Consider the following 21,246-nt stretch of genomic DNA (forward strand, 5'->3'; position numbering starts at 1 on the left):
TTATAACATTTTTTTCCCCTTAGAATCCAAACAAACACTGGAAACACACTGCCTATAGTGTTCTATCTCTTTAGTCTTGTAATCTGGGCCAGTCCCCCTGCCTTTTGTTGACATTGACCATCTCCCGTTGGACCAGTTTTTTGTCATTGACTGATTCCTAATGAACCAGTTCTTCATCTACAAGCACTGCGGTTGCCCGCCTACAGTGATGAGTTGCCATCTCTCCACGGCAGGACCAGACTGGGCATCTTAACATGATTTCCAGCCTCTGTCTCCTGGAGACTATTAAAACCTGAGTGATGGCTTCAATCACTTTGCCAACAGACCACGTAAGAACACATTGTGAAAGATGCTCTTACGTTTCAGCAGGGCTGGCCAAGGCAGCCTGCTTCCTCACTCTCCTTGTGGCAGTGCTGCTTTCAGGCTCAGCACCAGCCTCAGGCATTTTGCTCTGGGAGTTCTGAATGAGGTTCGGTTCTTGGGCTTAAGTAGATTCACCTGATGTCTGGTGGTATGACCATTCACGACAGTTTCCATGCTGTCATCATTGATTTTGAAGGACATGTTTTCTCAAGACAGCCTGTTCATTCTGTGAATCCACACTTCAGTTTTTGAAAAAACTGTAGCTGATTTTGGTCTACCTGAACTGATCTGCACATGTTCTAAAAGACACATTTTGGGGGCATGATGTTTCTGTCCATATGTTAGGGACACCGTTTACAGTTGAAATTTTTCTTTCATTGCTCTGACGCTGCATCATCTCCAGGGCCTGTAGTGGTGGTGGTGATGGTGGTATGGTCACTAAGCTGTGTCTGATTCTTTGCAACCCCATGGACTGTAGCCCACCAGGCTTCTCTGCCCATGGGATCCTCCAGGCAAGAATACTGTAGTAGGTTGCCATTTCCTTCTCCAGGAGATGTTCCTGACTCAGGGATCGAACCCAGGTCTCCTGCGTTGCAGGTGGATTCTTTACCAACTGAACCACCAGGGAAGTCCTTAGGGCCTGTAGTATCACCCGTCAATTCAACTCAAGGCCCTCAAACAAACATGTGCTCATCATGTTTCTGGCACTGTTTATAAAGTTTGTGAGGATTAAATGAGATAGAAATCCCATGAGGTACAGGTACCATCAATCCTATAACATAAAAACTAAATCCACTCAGCAAGACTGAGCAATTTACCCAATACTGTATGGGTAGTAAGCGGCAAAGCTGGGGGGTTTAAACCCTGGCAATTTGATTCTAAAACCTGCACAAGGCATCGTTACATAAGGTGCCACTGGAGGGACATTGCATATCTTTCAAGAGCTCTCAGATGCTATTTGGAGGCATATGTTGTGTTGAAATTCTGGTTTAGATGTACTTACTAAATTATTGACCCAACTGTGAAACTTAAATCTCAGAATGGTAAAACCAGCAAGAAAGGCTACTTTTGTTAATCCCACAAAAGCACCAATGGTCCTACTTTTAGGTCAAGTTTAGACCTTAAAGGAACCTCATTTTGGCAACTTTGGGGCTCCTCCCACTGTCAGAAATTCAGCATATTTCTGTCTGAACCCTGGCTTCCTTTACTGTCAAATGAAAGCCTTTTAGGTACAAATGCAACAAGTAGGATGACTGAGAGAAAAGGTCTTTGTTCTTCTAAACAGCTTATGAGAAAACTAGTAAAGAAATTGCCATTATTTCTTGCCACTGAAGGATGAGTTCTTATGGTAGCAATAAATAGGCAATTAGGATAAGCAGGCCTCCAACAAACTGGAGTTTGAGGGAGGGAGCATGGAGGAAAGGCCCAAATGGATCTGAATTGACCTCATTGTAAAACACAGCTGTGTGACACCTCCAGGAATGTATAAGAAGTAAAACCACCAACTGGGAAGAAAGAACCAAAACACGAACACTGAACCGGAATGCCCCTGGAAAACCTTAAAAGAGAACCCACCAGTGGACAATAAACCTAGAGCCAGCCATAATGATTGACCTTTTAAAATAGCATTTTTTAAAAATCTCAAGCACTTGTTTGTACTTTAAGATGATATTTAATTTGGCTGTTAAAACTGAGCCACTCTTCAAGAAGAAGATCTGATTTTGTTTGACCTCTCCCCTAAGGGACCAAAAGCGGAAGTTCGCTGCTTTTTATAGTATGAGGCCTCTAGAGATTTTCACTTTGGGGATTTAAAAAAAGTTTCCTGTCTATGAAAAAAAGACTAGAAGGGAACATAAAAAAATTAGGGCGGCTGGGACATGAGAATTATGACTAGCTTTTAAAACTTAATTTAAAAAAAAATTCTCTTAATTTTATAGCTTAAAAATTAAAAATTTTTAGAGGAAGTGCAACAGATTTATCGGCTTCTGACCTGGGAATAGAGTGGGAGGGATAGAGAAGGTAGAGTTGAAAGAGGAGGAAGGCAGAGGAATTTCCTGCCATCTTCTTGTTTGGGTTGATGGTTGGTGATTAATGAGACAAACACTCAGCTTCTCTGGGAATCATGACTAGTCTTGAAATTTAAAAAAAAAAAAGGAAGGAAGGAAAATGTCTTCCAATTCAATACAACTTCAGGTTTTTCCTCTCTCTCTTCAATTGAAAATGATAATGTCCCCAAGCAATCAGAAGAATTTCTGATTTAGAAATTGAAACCCCCAAACTTCCCTACTGACTTGTTCAGGAAGCAATAACATGAAACTAACATCTCCATTTCTCAGGTGTTGTTTCACAGCATTAGTGCCACGGGGACAAATAAGTAAGCAAATGAAATCCCATCTCCCCATGATGATGGAAGTCTAACCAGAAGCCAGATATTTTGTTTGGATCTCAGCAGTCTCTTGTATGGAAATATCCCCAAGAAGGTCTGAAAACCCTGGGATTGATCTAGAAATTTGGAGCTTTTTCAGAGCCCACCCCAGATAGTTCTCTAGACTAGCTGTAAGCCTTTTCTTCGGTCCTGGACCCTGGCTCCAACTGAACTTCTTTATTTGATCATTTTTCCAGCCATCCATTCATTTATCAACCATTTATGGGCCACCTACTACATCTTTGCCAGGCATGACACTAGCCACCGCAAGCACAGAGATGCACAATCCCTTGCCTGCAGGAAAACCTGTGGTTTTAGTGTTAGGAGAGGGGTTGCAGAAGCATGTGGGAGACATTCAAAAGAGAGAGCAACTCAGGCTGGTAAAATACAGGATCAAGGAAGAAGGGTAAGAAAGGTGGTAGATGGGAGGGGGCTTTTGGTTGAGCCTTGGAAAGGCAAGAGGAAGCTGGCCGCTTTGATCAGGCAGATAGAGGACTATTCATGCGGGAGCAAGAGCACACATTTATAGGCATCAAGGCTGATGGTAGCTCCCATTAGAAGCACACATGATTAAGGCTGCCTGGAGCACAGTGTAAGGAATTGTGGTAGGAGGCTAGAGGCAGCAAGGCCACAATCCATGAAAGGCTGCTTGCCATGCTGAGGGGCTTGGATTATACTTTGATGTCATGGGAGAAAAGGGGACCAAAACTCGGGGTCCTAGCTAGAACTTAGAACTGCCGGAGGCAAGAGGCAGCCCAGTCCCATGGCTGCTTTCAAGCAGAGCAGGGCACTTGCTCTTGTCACAGTAGCAGAAGGACCTCTAGGTCGCCTGATTTCTTTCTGCACCGCTGAACCCCTTCTTGACAAGTTCCTCCATTCAGGAGCAATGTCAGGAATTCCGAGCCCACTACACTGCTGCTGCTAAGTCACGTCAGTCGTGTCCGACTCTGTGCGACCCCATAGACGACAGCCCACCAGGCTCCCCCGTCCCTGGGGTTCTCCAGGCAAGAACACTGGAGTGGGTTGCCGTTTCCTTCTCCGATGCATGAAAGTGAAAAGTGAAAGTGAAGTTGCTCAGTCGTGTCCAACTCTTCACGACCCCATGGACTGCAGCCTACCAGGCTCCTCCATCCATGGGATTTTCCAGGCAAGATTACTGGAGTGGGGTGCCATCGCCCACTACACAGTAAATGGCATTAAAGCTCCAGAATGTCATGTGGCTGACTGGGGATTGGAATCATTGCATCTTACCAAGGATGGGTTCACAGCTTTGCATGTACAGAATCAGACAGACTGGGCATTCACATGGGCTGGCCAGACTTCTCAATTCAATGCAGAAGCCCCAGTGACTGCTGGGCCATTTGCCATGTTAGGAGAGTGTGTGTGTGATTTTTTTTTTTTGTCCCAGAAAAGGTCTGAGTAGAGCAGATGAGTTTTGTCCATGTCTTTCCTCCTATTGCTATTCCACCTACGCTATTTTTCAGCCTAGTCAGCTTAGCAGACAGATCTCAGAAGTAGAGCTGTCTCCAGATTCCACAGCTTTGGGGCAGAGCCTCTGAGGCTTACCAGTAACCCTTGAGTAGAGCAGTCTGGGGACAAGCTGGTAGCGCACTAGTTTGCAGACCAGCCTGAGATTTGCACCCTAAAGGAAGGAGATGATAGCTTTAACTTCTCAGACCATCCTCATAGGGTCCTCGACACCTCCTCCTCCCATTCCCAGTTCTCCAGAGGGGAGAAAGAAAAATCTCAACACCAGAAATGGCACATGGCAATTTATGGGCACAGGGTCACGTTTCTTTGATCTTTTCTGACCCCTAGGTGACTGGAACAGTGCAGCCTAATGGTTAAGAACAGAGCAGCCTCTGAATAGGCTATCCAGCTCCATCCTTGTTTACTATGGCTCTCAAGCTTTATGTATATCTTTAATTGAAGGATAATTGCTTTACAATATTGTTGTAGGGCAGAAACCAACACAATACCAATCAGCCATAATTATACATCTATCTCCTCCCTCCCCTCTCCCACCCCACCCCTCTAGGTTGTTATGGACTGCCAGGCCGGGCTCCCTATGCCATATAGCAGCTTCCCACTAGCTGCTTTACATGTGATAGTGTAAATACGTCAATGCTACTTTCCCAATTACGTCCTAGCCTCTCTGTCCCCCACCGTGTCCACAAGTCCGATCTCTGTGTCTGTGGTTCTCGGACTTTAGTGTGCACGAGGATGCCCTGGGGAGCTCCTTAAGACACAGACTGCAGGTCCTCCGCCCCAGGGTCTCTGACACAGTACTTAGGGGTGGAGTCTGAGAACGTGCATTTCTAACAAGTTCCCAGAGGACGTGATGATACTGGTCTTGGGACCACACGTGAGAACCATGGCCTTATGAGCTTCCCTAGGATAGCGCCTCCACCTGTGTGAAAGGATAATCTTTGTACCTACTGCTTATGGTTGTCAGGGCCAAGTGAGTATAGATAAAATTCTCTGAACTGTGAGTCATGCTGCCATGCAAACATAGCCATTCTGGAGACTTTGTCCCTGTTTTGTTTGCAGTTGTTTGTGTTGTTTGTCATAAACCACTTAGCAGAAACTTCCTCTTCCACTTCCAGGCCCGAGGTCACGGAGATTGCATGTTTAACCCGACCGAAGTTATGTGCTACTTTTCAGCTCCTCTGGGACATTATTTGATGCCGGGCTGTCACTGTGTGTGTAGTAATGGGAAAGAGCATAAGTGAGATTGAAGGTTTGGTGTTGGAGCATCGGCTTCTTTTTTAGGGAAAACAGGAGGAACTCGCCAGCAGTCTTGCCAATGGAGCTGTTGGTCCCTCTTACGTATGAAGACGCAAACTCATGCATCAAGCAAGGTCCCCTGAGCTTTGACTTAGGTCAAAGGGTAATTGTAAGGGCACAAAGAGAAATATTCTAGTCTGGGAAACAACTGATCCATCACCCTGGAGACTGGTGCCTCGTGGGTTGGACCTTGCATATCACCAGCCTTGTCATCACTGCAGGTCTGCTCCTGGGACCAGGCCAACCACACAGGGATTCCATTTCTCTCTGGGTGTGTGTCCAGAGAGTAGAGACACACTTGGAGTAGAGAGAATCTAATGGGGTCATTATGTCAACACCTAGTATGGACCATCCCTGTAGGGCAGCCCTAAGTTCAGGTGTATTGCTATGGCTCAATGGTCATAGACAGGTAGCATCCTGGAACTTGTTCCAGGGACAAATTATGGCAGTGTGATGCTGAAAGAACTGCTGGGGAACTATGCCCCCAGAGTGGGATTGGCCCTGACCTACCTATTACTTTCAGGAAGAGCCTGGAGTCATCAGAAGAGCTCAGATACTGGAATCAGACAGACCTGGGTTTGAATCCTGGTTCTACCACTTATATCAATGAATTGTGGGTATCACCCACCACACAGAGGTGTTGTAAAGATCAAGTATTATAAAGTGTAAAGATCAGGTATTATAAAGCTCAGCACACAGTATCTGAACTTAATAAATAATAAGATTTAGTGTTTTATTTTTAAAAACTAGAAAGATGGAAAAGTGAAAACAAAGTCTTGGTTTTAGAACCCTATCACCTAGCCCATTTTTACTGACAGTGTGCTGGTTTCAATTCTTATAGGGACTCATGAATCATTTCATTTAAGGCTTTATATGCTTTGGAGCTGTTTCATTCCATGGTATTTTGTTGGTGAATAGTCTGCTTTCAGTTCAGTTCAGTCACTCAGTCGTGTCCGGTTCTTTGCGACCCCATGAATCGCAGCACTCCAGGCCTCCCTGTCCATCACCAACTCCCGGAGTTCACTCAGACTCACATCCATCGAGTCAGTGATGCCATCCAGCCATCTCATCCTCTGTCGTCCCCTTCTCCTCCTGCCCCCAATCCCTCCCAGCATCAGAGTCTTTTCCAATGAGTCAACTCTTCGCATGAGGTCGCCAAAGTACTGGAGCTTCAGCTTTAGCATCATGCCTTCCAAAGAAATCCCAGGGCTGATCTCCTTCAGAATGGACTGGTTGGATCTCCTTGCAGTCCAAGGGACTCTCAAGAGTCTTCTCCAACACCACAGTTCAAAAGCATCAATTCTTCGGCGCTCAGCCTTCTTCACAGTCCAACTCTCACATCCATACATGACTACTGGAAAAACCATAGCCTTGACTAGACGGACCTTGGTCAGCAAAGTAATATGTCTGCTTTTGAATATACTATCTAGGTTGGTCATAACTTTTCTTCCAAGGAGTAAGCGTCTTTTAATTTCATGGCTGCAGTCACCATCAGCAGTGATTTTGGAGCCCCCCAAAATAAAGTCTGACACTGTTTCCACTGTTTCCCCATCTATTTCCCATGAAGTGATGGGACCAGATGCCATGATCTTCGTTTTCTGAATGTTGAGCTTTAAGCCAACTTTTTTACTCTCCACTTTACATGGTTGTAATTATATAGTTTTGTACTCTGATTTCTTTGCCATGGTAAAATATTTTACATTAAAAATTCTGTACATAATGTAAGTGGACATGCTGTAATTTACATAAATTATTTATAGTTGGACCCCTAACCATGGAGCATTGTTGAATGAATGATACCGCATTTGTGTAATAAAATATCAAACAGCCATTTTTTAAAATTTATTTATTTTGGACGCTGTGGAAGAGGGAGAGGGTGGGATGATTTGGGAGAATGGCATTGAAACATGTATAATATCATATAAGAAATGAACCACCAGTCCAGGTTCGATGCAAGATACAGGATGTTTGGGGCTGGTGCACTGGGATGACCCAGAGGGATGGTACGGGGAGGGAGGTGGGAGCAGGGTTCAAGATGGGGAACACGTGTATACCCGTGGCAGATTCATGTTGATGTATGTCAAACAGCCATTTTAAAAGGTGTAGTCAAAGTATATTTGTTAATATAGAAACATGTTCATGATTGTATGTAAAATGAGATGATTTTACCCCCCAAATCTATCTGGACATTCACTGCCTCAATCTGAGCAGCTTCCAAACTCTAATGGGCCTCAGAATCACCAAAGGAGACTGTGAAGTGCAGGTTGGGGGCCCTCCCCCTAGAGTGTGATTTAGGAGATGGGGCTCAGGGATTGGCGCTTTTCCAAGGATCCAGTGATTCTGGTAGAGGAATAACACTCTTCAGTTTCTCCCTGTTGACACTGTACGTCATTTTTCAAGCTTCTCCTCCTACTCTCTCCTGAATGCCTAGAGTCTTCAGTTTCCTTGCCTTGTGGATCTTTGTGAAGCCTTTTGAATGGTAACACTTTTCTGGTCCTACAAGCAAACCCAGTTAGGTGCCCAGTTGGGCACCATGTCACATCCCTGGGCTTGGGGTCAAGCCCAGAGAGGGTTCCTGGACATAGAATCTGACAATTTTGGAATCCAGGTTTTCTTTGTAGTGGAGAGAAAGTGGCTGAGCATTTCAGAGCTCTTGAGCACACCTGGTGCTCAAGAGTTCAAAGTTCAAAGTAGGTGCTCAAAGTTCAAAGCAGGAACTTGGAGGGATAAAGGCAGCCTGTCCAACCTTGATAGAAAAAAAAAAATCTTGTTTAAATTAGCCTCACTTGGCAATCAAGCTGTGAAAAGTCAATAGTCTGTCCTTTGTGCATTTACTCGAGTCTAAGCCAGAGATAACCAATGTTTATTGGAGAGGCTGGTTTAAAACTTTCAAGAGGCTTAGCTTTCCAAAAGCATTGGGTGAATATCTTCAGGTTTATGGGTTGGTTTTCATCCTCGGGCTTGGTGCCATGGAGGGTTATTCAAGGTAAGTTTCTCATTTTGCTGTTCACTTAGGAGCCATTCATGCTAAAACTGAGATTGAGTTACTACCAATATTTCTTCATTTAGATTTTATTGGTTTGATTTCGCTACTTCCTTGAACCAAATCATACACACACACACGCATGTATTTTTTTGGCTGTGCTGGGTCTTGTTACTGCATGTGGCTTTCTCTAGTCACAGTGTGTGGGTTTCTCATTGCCCTGGCTTCTCTTGTTGCGGAGCACCAGCTCTAGGGTGAGTGGCCTTCAGTAATTTTGGGCACACAGATTCTAGGGTGCAGGCTTAGTAGTTGCGGTGCTATGTGCTTAGTGGCTCTACAGTATGTGGACTCTTCCCAAACCGGGGATCAAACCAGTGTTCTCTGCATTGCAAGGCAGATTCTTAACCTCTGGACCACCAGGGAAGCCCTCAAATAATGTTGAATACCTATGTCAAGTCAGGTTTTTCTTGTCTTACACTATCCTTTATATTACAGGTCGGCTTTGCCAATGCAGAGTTAGAAAACAATTGAGGAACATTATGGCAAGGTGTGGGCTTCCCTGGTGGTTCAGTGGTAAAGAACCCGCCTGCAAATGCAGGAGACATGGTTTGATCCCTGGGTTGGAAAGATTCCTTAGAGAAGGAAATTGCAACCCACTCCAGTATTCTTGCCTGGGAAATCCCATGGACAGAGGAGCCCGATGGGGTATAGTCCATGGGGTAGCAAAAGAGTCAGACACGGCTTAGCAGCTGTAAACAACAACAATGTCAAGATGATGCTGAATATTTTTCCTTGCTTGTGAGGGGACCAGACCATATTCTATACAAATCTGTGGTTATTCTAGCCTTGAAAGCATTAATAGCTACAGAAAAGAATCCCCCAAAAGGAAACCACATTTAATAGAAAAAAGCTCTTATTTGCTTCACATGAAAAACAGTAACATGCTAAATTTGAAGCCCTAGGTGATCTGAGAATTGGTAATATGGGGGAATCAAAGATTCTGGTTAATAAAGTGGTTCTGGTGGGAAACCACCAAATGGATTGTACTGATACTTGCCCACATGGCTAACTTGGAGTCACTGTTCAGAACCCTGGTCAGAAGTCAGCTCTAAAACCCTATGTCTGTAAAGTTTTATGTGATCCCACTCGGAAAAGTTTCTTCCTTTATTCTACAGTCACACGAGTACCTTATACACACTCTGTGATCATATATGTCACAGTCCAGTGTAATGATGTTCTTGCATGCTGTTCTTCTCTAGATCAGAGACTCACTGGGTGTAGAGAGCATAACTATCTGTAGGGTTAAATGCCTGAATATAATAGTACTAAATAGATGGATGTGAATGAATGACCTGAGTAGTCAGCACTGAACAAGTGGCATCAGTCAGATAAGCTGCCCTTTGGGGATGTTTTTTGACAATCTCTGCAATTACTAAATTCAAAGCATTACCCTGTCGAGATGAATTGTCCTACAATTGTTATAATAAATTAAGAATTAATGGTAGAAAAGACAAGTCCACTATCTGCTTCTCCCTGAGTTCTTTATGGCAAGAGAGTATTCCCCCACTTATGAGATCCCCAGATTAAAGGAACTACACTAGAAATTCTGCAGAAACGGGCTCCACATTAGCCCACAGGCTGCTGTTAAATTCCTTTCCTGGCTTCTTTAATTCCACAGAAGGTTTAGCTATTACAGATGTGTGAACTTTGTATCTAGGTGCTAGATATCAAATATACATTTCCCCAATCTCTAGTTTTAAAGTGTATTTAAAAAAATGTGATTTCAGAATCGAAAGAAACCTCTTCATTTTGCTGATTAGGACACCAAGCTTCTTGAGTGACAGGCTGTTTTCATTAGTGTTAAGAGCTCTAGAATTGAGTCATTTGGGCCAGAATTCAGGTCTTGGTTCTGGGGCTCAAATCACAGCCTCTTCCTAGCTGTGTGATCTTAAGCAGTTTATTTATTTTTTGAAGGTCAGTGTTTTCATTTTGTAAAGTCTGGTTAAAAATCTATCTTACTGGCTCGGGACAAGGGATTGCCTGAGTTAATATAAACCAAAGATGCAATGGTAACATCTGCCCAGAGCGAATCTTCAATGATGTTTAGTCTCTGTCCAAATCTCACCATCCCTGGCAGAGTTAGGACTTACAAGTTTTCCTTGAGGCATTGTCAGCATTGTTTGTGGTTCCCAGCTTATACGACAGGACTCCGTGCTCATCAAGGACACTCACTGCTGAGAGCCTTTGTTACATGATCATTTGAATACAACAAGACTCAGGATTTACTGTAAAAACAGTCTCCCTTCTGAGTTTCATGTTTTCTTGCTGTTGGTTTTTTCATGTTCCTTGCACTGAGAGTTATGGCTCCCTCCCAGTCAACTATCAATTATTATTTCTGTGTTATTGTGTGAATTAGCAAGATCACTTCTATAAGGCACCAGGAACTCAGAGCACACTTTTTGGAAAAATAATTTTGGAAAAATCAGATCTATGTAACCTACTAAGTCTACTAAACATTTTGGAAGAATAAGATCTATGTAACATACTAAGCCTTCAATTTTTAAGTCACATTCTAGAATACAAAGTTAAATATTTCTGCTGATTGAAAGGATTTTGGCTGGCAGCAAACTAAAAGCGTTCCAGGCATGGAGGTGTTAGTTGCATGAACTGAGCTGGTCATGAAACAGTCATCAGGTGGGAGAAGTAGCATCATTGTTCACTATTCTCGTTCTACCAGAGTTCAGTCGTCATTTCAAAAGGCTACTCATTTTTCTGTACTTTCTCCCCCGTAAAGGCAGAAACCTGTGGGTTCTCGTCGTGGGACGCTCTCCAAGGGAACACAGGATTGGGATTCCGGAATTCAAGTACGTGGCAAATATGCATGGAGATGAGGTATGTATGTGGTTTGAACACGTATCTGACGTGTCACCAAAGGACCTCCCCTCGGGTCTCTTGCACTCTGTGTAAATGCAGAGGAAACAGCCAACACTGTAGCAAAGAATCTGGAAGGGTCTTCCTGTAAGGCCTTCTGAGAGGACTGAAGGAGCCATGACCCAAAATCCATCACAGCCGTTTGGTTGTTTACCCAGTGCCCTGTGCAGGTAACCGGACCTTGTTTTTTGTTTGGGGACTGGAAGAATGACAGCTGTCCAAGTCCCTGAACGCCTCCTGGGTTGGTTTTCCCCACCTCCTGCTCAGCATCAAGGTGACCCAGCAGAAGAGTGATATATTTGAACTAAGAAGGTCCCAACTGGCTATCCAGCCTCCTACTAGCTGGCTTTTTAATGCTTTTGTCACTTTCTCTTAATCCAAAACTTAGCATTTTTGACGCTTTAGACCATCAAGCTTAGGTCTCTGTCATCCCCACCTTTCCACAAACCCTTAAATTCCATCATAACATCTTGCTATTTTCCAGCTTATCAGAGATCAACTCTATTTTGTTTCATTTATGTTATTTATCTTATAATTTGCAAAATACCCTTTTACGACTCCTGGCTGCCCAGCCATTCTAGCCAGGCATTTGAAGATGTTCCAAAAAATTTCTCACCTTACTTCCTCAGAGTATGTTTTTGTATGTATACTTTTATATATATGTTTAGTATATACTTTTGTATATGTATTTTATGTACAATAAAATATATTTAATATATATTTATACATACTTTTCGATATATATTTTAGTATATACTTCCTCAGCTCTCATATTTTTGAGAATGTGACAGCTGCAGGATTTCCTGTTTCCCAGGACCCCACACAACTGGGCAATCCAGTGGAAGGGAAAGACAGTCTCCAGTCTTGACAGTAAAGAAAATTGACATATGATCTGTGTCACACCTTATCAAACACACTTAACTTTAGATGCATAATCCTGTAAGTACGACCTGCTGACTTGTTACAACACTTCCAGATCTGCAATAGTGTGGCAGCGTCCACTACTCAAATGCTGCGCTTCCTGTTCCGACTCAAGCCTCCCCAAACCTAGGCTTTATAGGAACAGGCTCCACCCTGCGTGACACACGCACAATTCTGCCTTTCCTGTCCAGACATGCTGCTCAACCTGTCCTGACCAGCAAGGGGACTTCTTGTCACTGGAGCTCAAATACAAACGTTTGTCTCTGAGAAAGTGGCTTGTCTTGTCTTTGAATTTGATTTATGGGTGGGTGGAAGTTACTTTTTTGAGCATAATAGGCTGTGCTCAAAAAGGCTTGATATTGCTGGGAGTCTGAGCAAAGTTGTTTTTAAAAAAACAACTATTCATGATAGATAGCAGCCCAGACTTCCTTTCCCTTTTGCTATCTGGTCAGTTGATCGGGTCCCATGGAACCCATTTTTAATAAGAGACATGTGGCTCTCAAATGACTCCAGTAGCTTATTTATTGAATTCCTAGCATTTCGAAAGGTTGCAGTCTGCTGCTCAGAATTTAATCCTTTCAATTGAAACTTCCAAAGAAAAGCAAAAGTCCTTCCTCTTGTTCACCCCTGAATTTGCTTGTGCTTTCCCAAATTTCTGACATCTTGCTCTCCAGGTAGTTAATGTATCCCGTCAAAGCAGGTCTCACTCATTTACCTTGATTCTTTGATGACTGCCAAGGACTGAGATTATGCAAGGAGGAGTGTCAGTGTGTTTTGGGTGTGGAGACCTGAAGTCCTGTCACCCTCTGTGTGTCCCAGCTGTTAACAGTGTCTGACAGCTTTGGGGGGCCACTGAGAAACTTGTTATCCTGAATTTAGATCTTGTGTGTTCCGCCCTCCTGGTGCCACCAGGAGCTAGGGAAAGGGATGGCTTAACCCAGGAGCAGAAGGGTCACTTGGATTAGCTCGGTCTAACCAGCTTCTTCATCCTTCTTCTCTTAGAACTTTTGGGATTAAAGAGCATTTTCAAGGCCCACTATTAAAAACAGCATATATAACATTTGTGGGCAGTGGTTCTTAACCTTCTTTGGGTGGATTCCTTGCTATTCTGGCACACTAGCTTTGAATGCTGTCCTCAAGGTGCATGGATCTTCTAGGAGTTTGTGGACCTCAACACTCAGTCTTACACAATACACTACCCAGTTGTGGATTTTTGCTTCAACATTTTTTTGCAATTGTTCTTATAAGTGCTGGAACACTCATTTTCATCTATCTAGCAAGTTCCAACTTGACTGAATTGAAGTAAAACTGATAGAGATTTATTTTCTGCTTCCTGAGTTCTTGCCATCTTTTTCTAAAAACTTTTAATTTTACCTTGGAGTATAGTTGATTAATAATGTGTTACTTTCAGGTGTACAGCAAAGTGATTTACTTATACTTGTATCTATTTTTTTCAAAGCCTTTTCCCATTTAGGTTGTTACATAGTATTGAGCAGAGTTCCCTGTGCTATACAATGGGTCCTTGTTGGTTATCTGTTTTACATATAGTGCTGTGTGTATGTTAATCCCAAACTCCCTAACTATCCTTCCCCACTCTCCACTACATTCCTCCCTGGTAGCCATAAATACGTTCTCTGTGGGTCTGTTTCTGTTTTGTAAATAACTGTATCATGTTTTTAAAGATTCCTTTTATAAACAATATTATACAATATTCCTCTTTCTCAGTCTGACTTACTTCACTCACTATGACAATCTGTAGGTCCATCCTGGGGTATTGCCATCTTAATGACCAGATGAATTATCAGAGAAACACTCCAGAAGCCGGTGTGCTTACCCAGCCTTTCAGGCTCTTCATTAGGGATTCTCCACACTCTCACAAAAGGAAGCAAAAGCTAAATGAAAGGCTGGGTAAGTCCATGGAAACACTTTTGACCACATTAAAAAAAAAATTTAGTCTCTCTAAGGTCTCATGTTCAAAGACTTAATTTTAAATGAAGGGAGGCCTATACATAAAACATGAATGAGTATTTGAGACATTTATATTAAGGTTGAGAAGAATTAATTTGAATAATATGTGACATAAATTTGCTTTTACAGAGACAAGAAAATATGGTCCAAGAAAACGAAAGGACTTTGTTTAACTCTCTCCGAAATAGTATCAGTTTACCTCACAAGTTTTAAGATTATCTGACTCTTAATCAGTTCTTTATCATACCTCCAAGATTTTTATTTCACCCTATGCAGTTAAGAATTTGTGGTTTGTTTTGGAATATGGAGGCAAACAGAAGATACCTTGGTCACACATTTGTGTCCTTGAAAGAATCACGATTTTGTTTTTTCAAAAAGAACATAGGTTTTCTTTCATTTAAAAGAAATAGAAAAATAAGTGTAACAACTATTCAAGATACTGTCACTCAGAAATAGTCGTCATTATTATTTGCCAGATGCTATTCTACGTATCTCTTTATTTCTGTAGTAATAGAATGAGAGGAATCAAAAGGAAATAAAATGTGTCGTATGTATTATCTTTAAGAAGTATGAGATTTAATAACTTTACTTGAGCTTAACAGAACTGAAGTTGATGAAAATGAAAGTGAAAATGACTGGTGAACTTGTTAATTTCTCAAAATAAGAAATTAATTATCTTATTAATAAGATTCTTCTGAATTCAAAAAATTAGGAAAAACTGAAATTATAATGATTTTATATAAATATATATATATATATTTTAAACTTTGGATAATATCCTATGACCCATTGCTATGAAAAGTGAAAAAATTAGCACTTTGAAAACTCATCTCCCCCCGTCCCCTAGCCCTCACCCTTGCTGTTAACTATAAACCTCAACTTTTACCTTCTATCCTATACTCACACCACCACAGTTGCTTAATTTAGTTGTATAGCTTAATCACAGCTTCTTACTCTTTGTTTTCATTTGCTTGTGGGTGGATGAATTTCATTGCCAATTCCTGTCTTGAGTTCAAGCATGCTTGAGAATGTATGATTCAGATAGTTAAGAGGAAATTTACTTTTAGAATCACGTGGGGACTCCAATATGGCTCACTTCATGCTTGACCTGGGACTCAGATGGGCCTCAGGTTTTTCCTGGTACATCCCTCTAAAGGGCAGCATCTTGCAGTCTTGAACCGGCATTTAGAAATCTCACTTCCTCCTCCCTTTCCTTGACCCTTTTATCTTCCCTTCCCCTTGCCAGGAAAGCCCCCCTTCCAACCAACCACACATCCACTTGTAGAGCCTTTCACAACTTAAAATTACCATCCCCTCCTCCTCTGGTTTTAGGGAAGGCAGTAAGGAGCTTGCAAATGTGCTTGAGCTTCCAAAACACCGAATTGGAAACCCAGTGTGTGACTCACTGGACTTTTTTAGTCATTAGTTTGTAAGGACCTTTTTCAACCTACAATTTGGACTATAAAAACAAAAATCACAGTAGTGGAAGAAGACAGACATGAGTGGGAGAAAAAACAAATGAAGTCAGAATGGAATTTATTTCCACTCTAAATTTTATGGCTATGTATAAATATATAATTCACATATTTAAATTTTTCTTAGTTCCATTTTCAATTATTCTGTGTCCATTAGGATACCAGATTCATAAGATGTGATCTCTTTGCTTGCCAGCAAGGAATATAGAGTGCAGCATTGTTCCTTCTTTGTCACAGCCATGAATTGCTACAATGGAGTCATAATTGTTGCCCGTGGCCTTCATTAATGCACTGGCAGCACCATCCCTATTTAACACCTGCTGCACTGATTTCCCATATCCTAACCCCTCAACAACATCTGATCACATGCAAGAGGTAAATATTCCTTACTTAGAAGCAGAATCTTTGAGGTCAGGTTTACAGGGGAAAATTAATGTAGGCTAATCAGATCTTTCTGAAGGAGATTAGCCCTGGGATTTCTTTGGAAGGAATGATGCTAAAGCTGAAACTCCAGTACTTTGGCCACCTCATGCGAAGAGTTGACTCATTGGAAAAGACTCTGATGCCAGGAGGGATTGGGGGCAGGAGGAGAAGGGGACGACAGAGGATGAGGTGGCTGGATGGCATCACTGACTCTATGGACGTGAGTCTGAGTGAACTCCGGGAGTTGGTGATGAACAGGGAGGCCTGGCGTGCTGCGATTCATGGGGTCGCAAAGAGTCAGACTGAGCGACTGAACTGAACTGAATCAGATCTTTACAGAATAAGGCTGAAAATGTGAATTCCTTTTTTTCCCCTAAAACACGTGACCATGTTTATTTTCATAGTCATGCTTTTATTTTACTGTATAATTAAAAACATGAAATCTAGCAAAATGCTAATTATACAAAGTTTATCATTTTTAATGTAAGTAAAAAGCGAGCCAATTTATAGAAAATGAAAACTAAATAATAGTATAGATAATATGGAGATATGGCAAAAAGTTGTGAGGATGATGTGCCAACCAAACATGGGACTAGAAATCAGAAGTACAGAGGTATGGCAAAAATTGCACAAGTGTGCAAGAGGGGAATTTGAAAATAGAAGAGCTTGGAAATAGGGGAATCTGGAAATCAGGAACCTGTTTAAATTATGAGTATTACCGAGTTGGATTTTTCTCTGTTCAAATCTGCGTGTCTGCTGCAGGGGTTCTCCATGTACCATCCACCTAGACACGCACCACAGCCCTCCCGTGTGTCCCATGTGCTCGTGAAGATGCTCAGCTCCCACGCCTGATTTCTAGCTCTGCCTCTCTCCATCACTCCAAGAAGCAGTTGGAAGACAAGCAAATTGAAAACAAGATAATGAGAAATAACCTTTACTCCACTCCAATTCATTTTTTAAAAGTAAATTATTAGATACTTAAAAAAATTTTTTTAAATATTAAAAAGATTTTGCAGCATACTAGTGTGGATTGCCATGCGCCTGAAGAAACGGTGGTCTGACAACTGGTTTTGGTTTTAAGTATTATCTGTAGTGCTTCTTGTTGGGGAATTTGTTCCTTGGGGACTGTTTTCCTTGTTTTCCTCAAGTAGCCTCTTCTCTGTTTTAACACCTACAGGCTGTAGGGAGGGAACTGCTGCTCCATTTAATTGAATATCTTGTAACCAGAGATGGAAGAGACCCTGAAATCACAAATCTAATCAATAGTACCCGGATACACATCATGCCCTCAATGAATCCAGATGGATTTGAAGCTGTTGTAAAGCCTGACTGTTTTTACAATGATGGCAGGTAAGAATGGGCCCGTCTATGCAAAAGATAACAAAACCACAAAAGGCCCCCATCAGATCGGACACCTTGGCCCTGCCAAGAGGAATTAATGAAACATCTCATAGCCTGCGCCATGTCACTGCCATGCTGGAAACTCTTCAGGGCCACCCATGGCTTTAACTGTGAGAAGTGAAATCCTGAATAAGGCTGGTTTACTCCTGTGCCTGCCCACCCTCCACTGCTTTGGCTTTATTGCTTTTCCCACTTGTCACCCTGCTGCAGCCACTTAGATCCCTCTTCACCCCTGAAACTACAACTACAGGCTTCCTTCTCACCTCTGGCATTCTCACCCCCCATTGGCCCCACCCTGGCCTGTTGCAACAGCATTTCCTCAAAGCCTCCTTCCCTAGCCTATCGGATATTAGGTCCCCAGTTATACTCATATCACCTGGCCCTTTACCGTCACAGCACAATTTTAATGTCTCATTTCTCCTTTAATGCCTACCCGAGGGCAGGAGTCCTGCCCATAGTGTTCATCACTAGGAAATCCCAGGGCCTAGTATAGAACCTGACCCCTCGATAGGCAGGTTGATTTATTCAGCCAGGCCAATAACTAACATAAAGAAGAGTGAGTCTTATAGTATTTCTGATTTAAAGTTTATTGTATTTTAAATGGCCTCAGGGAGTTTGGAATTTCTCAAATGTCTGAATATTTTTTTAGCATATTTAAACATGGCCAAGTCTTCCCAGGTGGCTCAGTGGTAAAGAATCCATCTGCCAAGCCAGAGACACAAGTTTGGTCCCTGTGTCAGGAAGATTCCCTGGAGAAGGAAATGGCCACCCACTCCAATATTCTTGCCTGGGAAATCCCATGGATAGAGAAGCCTGGCTGGCTACAGTCCATAGGGTCGCAGAGTCCGACGGGACTTAGTGACTAAACAACTATGGCAACAGAGCCAATCCACTTTTCAGAAATATATTTGTATAAAATAGCATGTTCCTATTAATTCTGATAACAATTGCTATGGAACAAACTGCCCCAAAATTGAGGAAACAGCCACCTTTTCTGTAAGTTGGGAATTTGGGCAGGGCAGAGCAGGGTCCATCTCTATGCCACGATGACTGGGACCTCAGCGGGGGTCTGTCTGGGACCCTGTGTCTTGAGTTTCAGTTCTGGATCTCACCTGGGTCCCTCATTCCTTCATGTGGCCCCTTGATGTATCTAGCAGTGAGGTCTCAGGGTTCCAAATGGGAGTGTTCCCAGAGCAAAAGCCCCAAAACACAAAGCACTTATCCAACCTCTGCTTATATCCGAATCACTCCTGTCTCACTGGCAAGAACAAGTCACATGGGAGGCAACAACATAGTGCGTGAATACCAAGTGCAATTCGTTGGAGGCTGACAAGGCAACCATCCACCACCTCCGTATTCATATCTGGAAAAACAGCTGGAGCCCAGAGCAAAGGTCTACACTCTACAGGAATTTGCTCCCTCATATACAAACAGTAAACCCTTAAAACTTCTTTCTTTTAAAGGGATAATAGTAACCTCTATGACCTGAATAGAAATTTCCCTGATGCTTTTGAGCTTAATAATGTACCGAGGCAGCCTGAGACCGTGGCAGTCATGAAGTGGCTGACTACAGAGACCTTTGTCCTCTCTGCAAACCTCCATGGTGGTGCCCTGGTGGCCAGTTACCCATTTGACAATGGTGTCCCAGGTAAGCACACAGGGGCCCTGCTCTTGCCCTCTAAGTCCAGAGTGAGACTGCACACTTTCCACCTCTGAACGGGGATACACTCTTCTCTCCCTACTTAATTTTTCTGGCAGGGTTGGAAAAACGCCTCATTCTCTCGACTCTGAGCTATCCTTCCTACAATTTATAAACAGTAGATGGGCAAGCTGTCTGAACTGACAACCAAAAATGGGATTACTTGACATTCATCAGTGAAATAGTAAAATTGTAATTTATATTAGCACACAAGAGACAACATGACTGAAAAAAAAAAAAAAACTAATCACATGAATAATAATTCCTGACTCCCCTTAAAACTGTAGGATAAGGTATGTACCAAGGAGCTAAAATATTCTAGTGGCTTCATTTAATCCCTACAGTACCTAAGGAAAGTTTACTGATCTCCTGGAATCAACAAGAATGACTAAGAAGGTATTTAACTTTTAAGCTGATTGAGGAGGAGCTTGGACATGTACATGGTTATTTTGTGTGATATCCCTTCTGTTATGTCCATCAGAAACTGGGAATAAGAGTAGAGAGACATTCCTGGAAGTGGGTAGAGGATCTCTCTAGGAAATGAGAGCCTTTGTGTGGAATTTGATGATGCAGGGGCTAATGTACTGTATACTTCCTCCACATCAACTAAAAGGTCTTGGTCTGTCTTCCATGTACAGCCACTGGAACATTATACTCTCGGAGCTTAACCCCTGATGATGATGTTTTTCAGTATCTTGCAAATACCTATGCTTCAAGGAATCCTGACATGAAAAGGAATTCATGTAGAATTAAAACAGGGTTTTCTAATGGAATTGTAAATGGATACTCCTGGTATCCACTGAAAGGTGAGTTTCTCTTCATTCTACTACTCTAGTTGTCTTTACCTAGAGGTGCCAGCTGGCCTTTGTTGACCCCAGTAGTTGCCAGAAGTTAGTCAGGCACAGTGCAGTACCTTGTCATGTCTCTGTCAGCTAATAGCACAGAGCCAGGAGGGGGATGACCGTTTGAGAGATGCTCAGACATGTTCCCTACTGCCAAAGTTGCCTGAGTTCAGACGCTTGTTTAGCATTCACTTTGGAGCTGGGAACTGTGCCAAGAAAGATGAACAGGACACAGATATTAAGCCCAAGTTTAACAGAGAAGAGCAACATTTAAGTTAATTATGATGGCAGTATCATATGAATAAGAACAGAGATTTAGAAAAGGCACAGTGTACCACAGGGATGGAAAGCCAAATCACAGCAGGAAGTAGTGAAGGCCTTGGAGAAATGTAATTCTTATGTCTCACCCAGTGGGGACAGTTGCTACTTGTGTGTTAGTCACCCAGTTGTGTCCAACTCTTTGCAACCCATGGACTGTAGCCCACCAGGCTCCTCTATCCATGGAATTATCTTGGCAAGAACACTGGAGTGGGTTGCCATTTCCTTCTCCAGGGGATCTTCGTGACCCAGGGATCAAACCCGCTTCTCTTAAGTCTCCTGCAGTGGCAGGCAGGTTCTTTACCATCTGAGCCACCAGGGAAGCAGGGTGTTGCTACTTACATCCAGGTAGTTACTGCCATGCAGCAGTAGGGGGCAGTACTGCCAGATCTTCCAGGTTGTGAAGCAAGATGGATGTTTCCAGGAAGTCTCCTGATTTTTCAAGCCACTTTGCAGACTGAACAGAAGAGCACTCTAGTCTTGCTCCCTTGGAACAGGATAGCCAGGCGAGGGAGGAAGTGAGGAGTTTACCATATAGGGAACATGGCAGAGGGGATGTTCTCGTCAGAAGGAAGAATATCAGCAGAAGCCCAAGGGTGTCATAGTCCTAGCCTGGAAACTCGAGAGAATAGGAGGGATGGAGGACGGAAGGGTGAGAGGGGAGACAGTGGGCAGGGAACAGGTTTCCACCACCTCAGTGAAAAGTGCCC

At 42.8% G+C, this 21,246-nt stretch overlaps 1 protein-coding gene across 1 annotated transcript in view; it reads left to right on the forward strand.

Moving 5' to 3' along the window:
* Nucleotides 1-21,246, forward strand: part of CPM (carboxypeptidase M) — a 72,396-nt gene that overhangs the window by 33,464 nt on the left and 17,686 nt on the right. The window contains exons 2-5 of the mRNA XM_052639668.1: nt 11,353-11,450; nt 17,454-17,626; nt 19,141-19,325; nt 20,015-20,182. Of these exons, the coding sequence (XP_052495628.1) occupies nt 11,353-11,450; nt 17,454-17,626; nt 19,141-19,325; nt 20,015-20,182 (624 nt within the window). The remainder of the gene's footprint in view (nt 1-11,352; nt 11,451-17,453; nt 17,627-19,140; nt 19,326-20,014; nt 20,183-21,246) is intronic.

The sequence above is a fragment of the Budorcas taxicolor genome, chromosome 5 (assembly GCF_023091745.1).
Source record: "Budorcas taxicolor isolate Tak-1 chromosome 5, Takin1.1, whole genome shotgun sequence".
Taxonomy (NCBI): Eukaryota; Metazoa; Chordata; class Mammalia; order Artiodactyla; family Bovidae; genus Budorcas; species Budorcas taxicolor.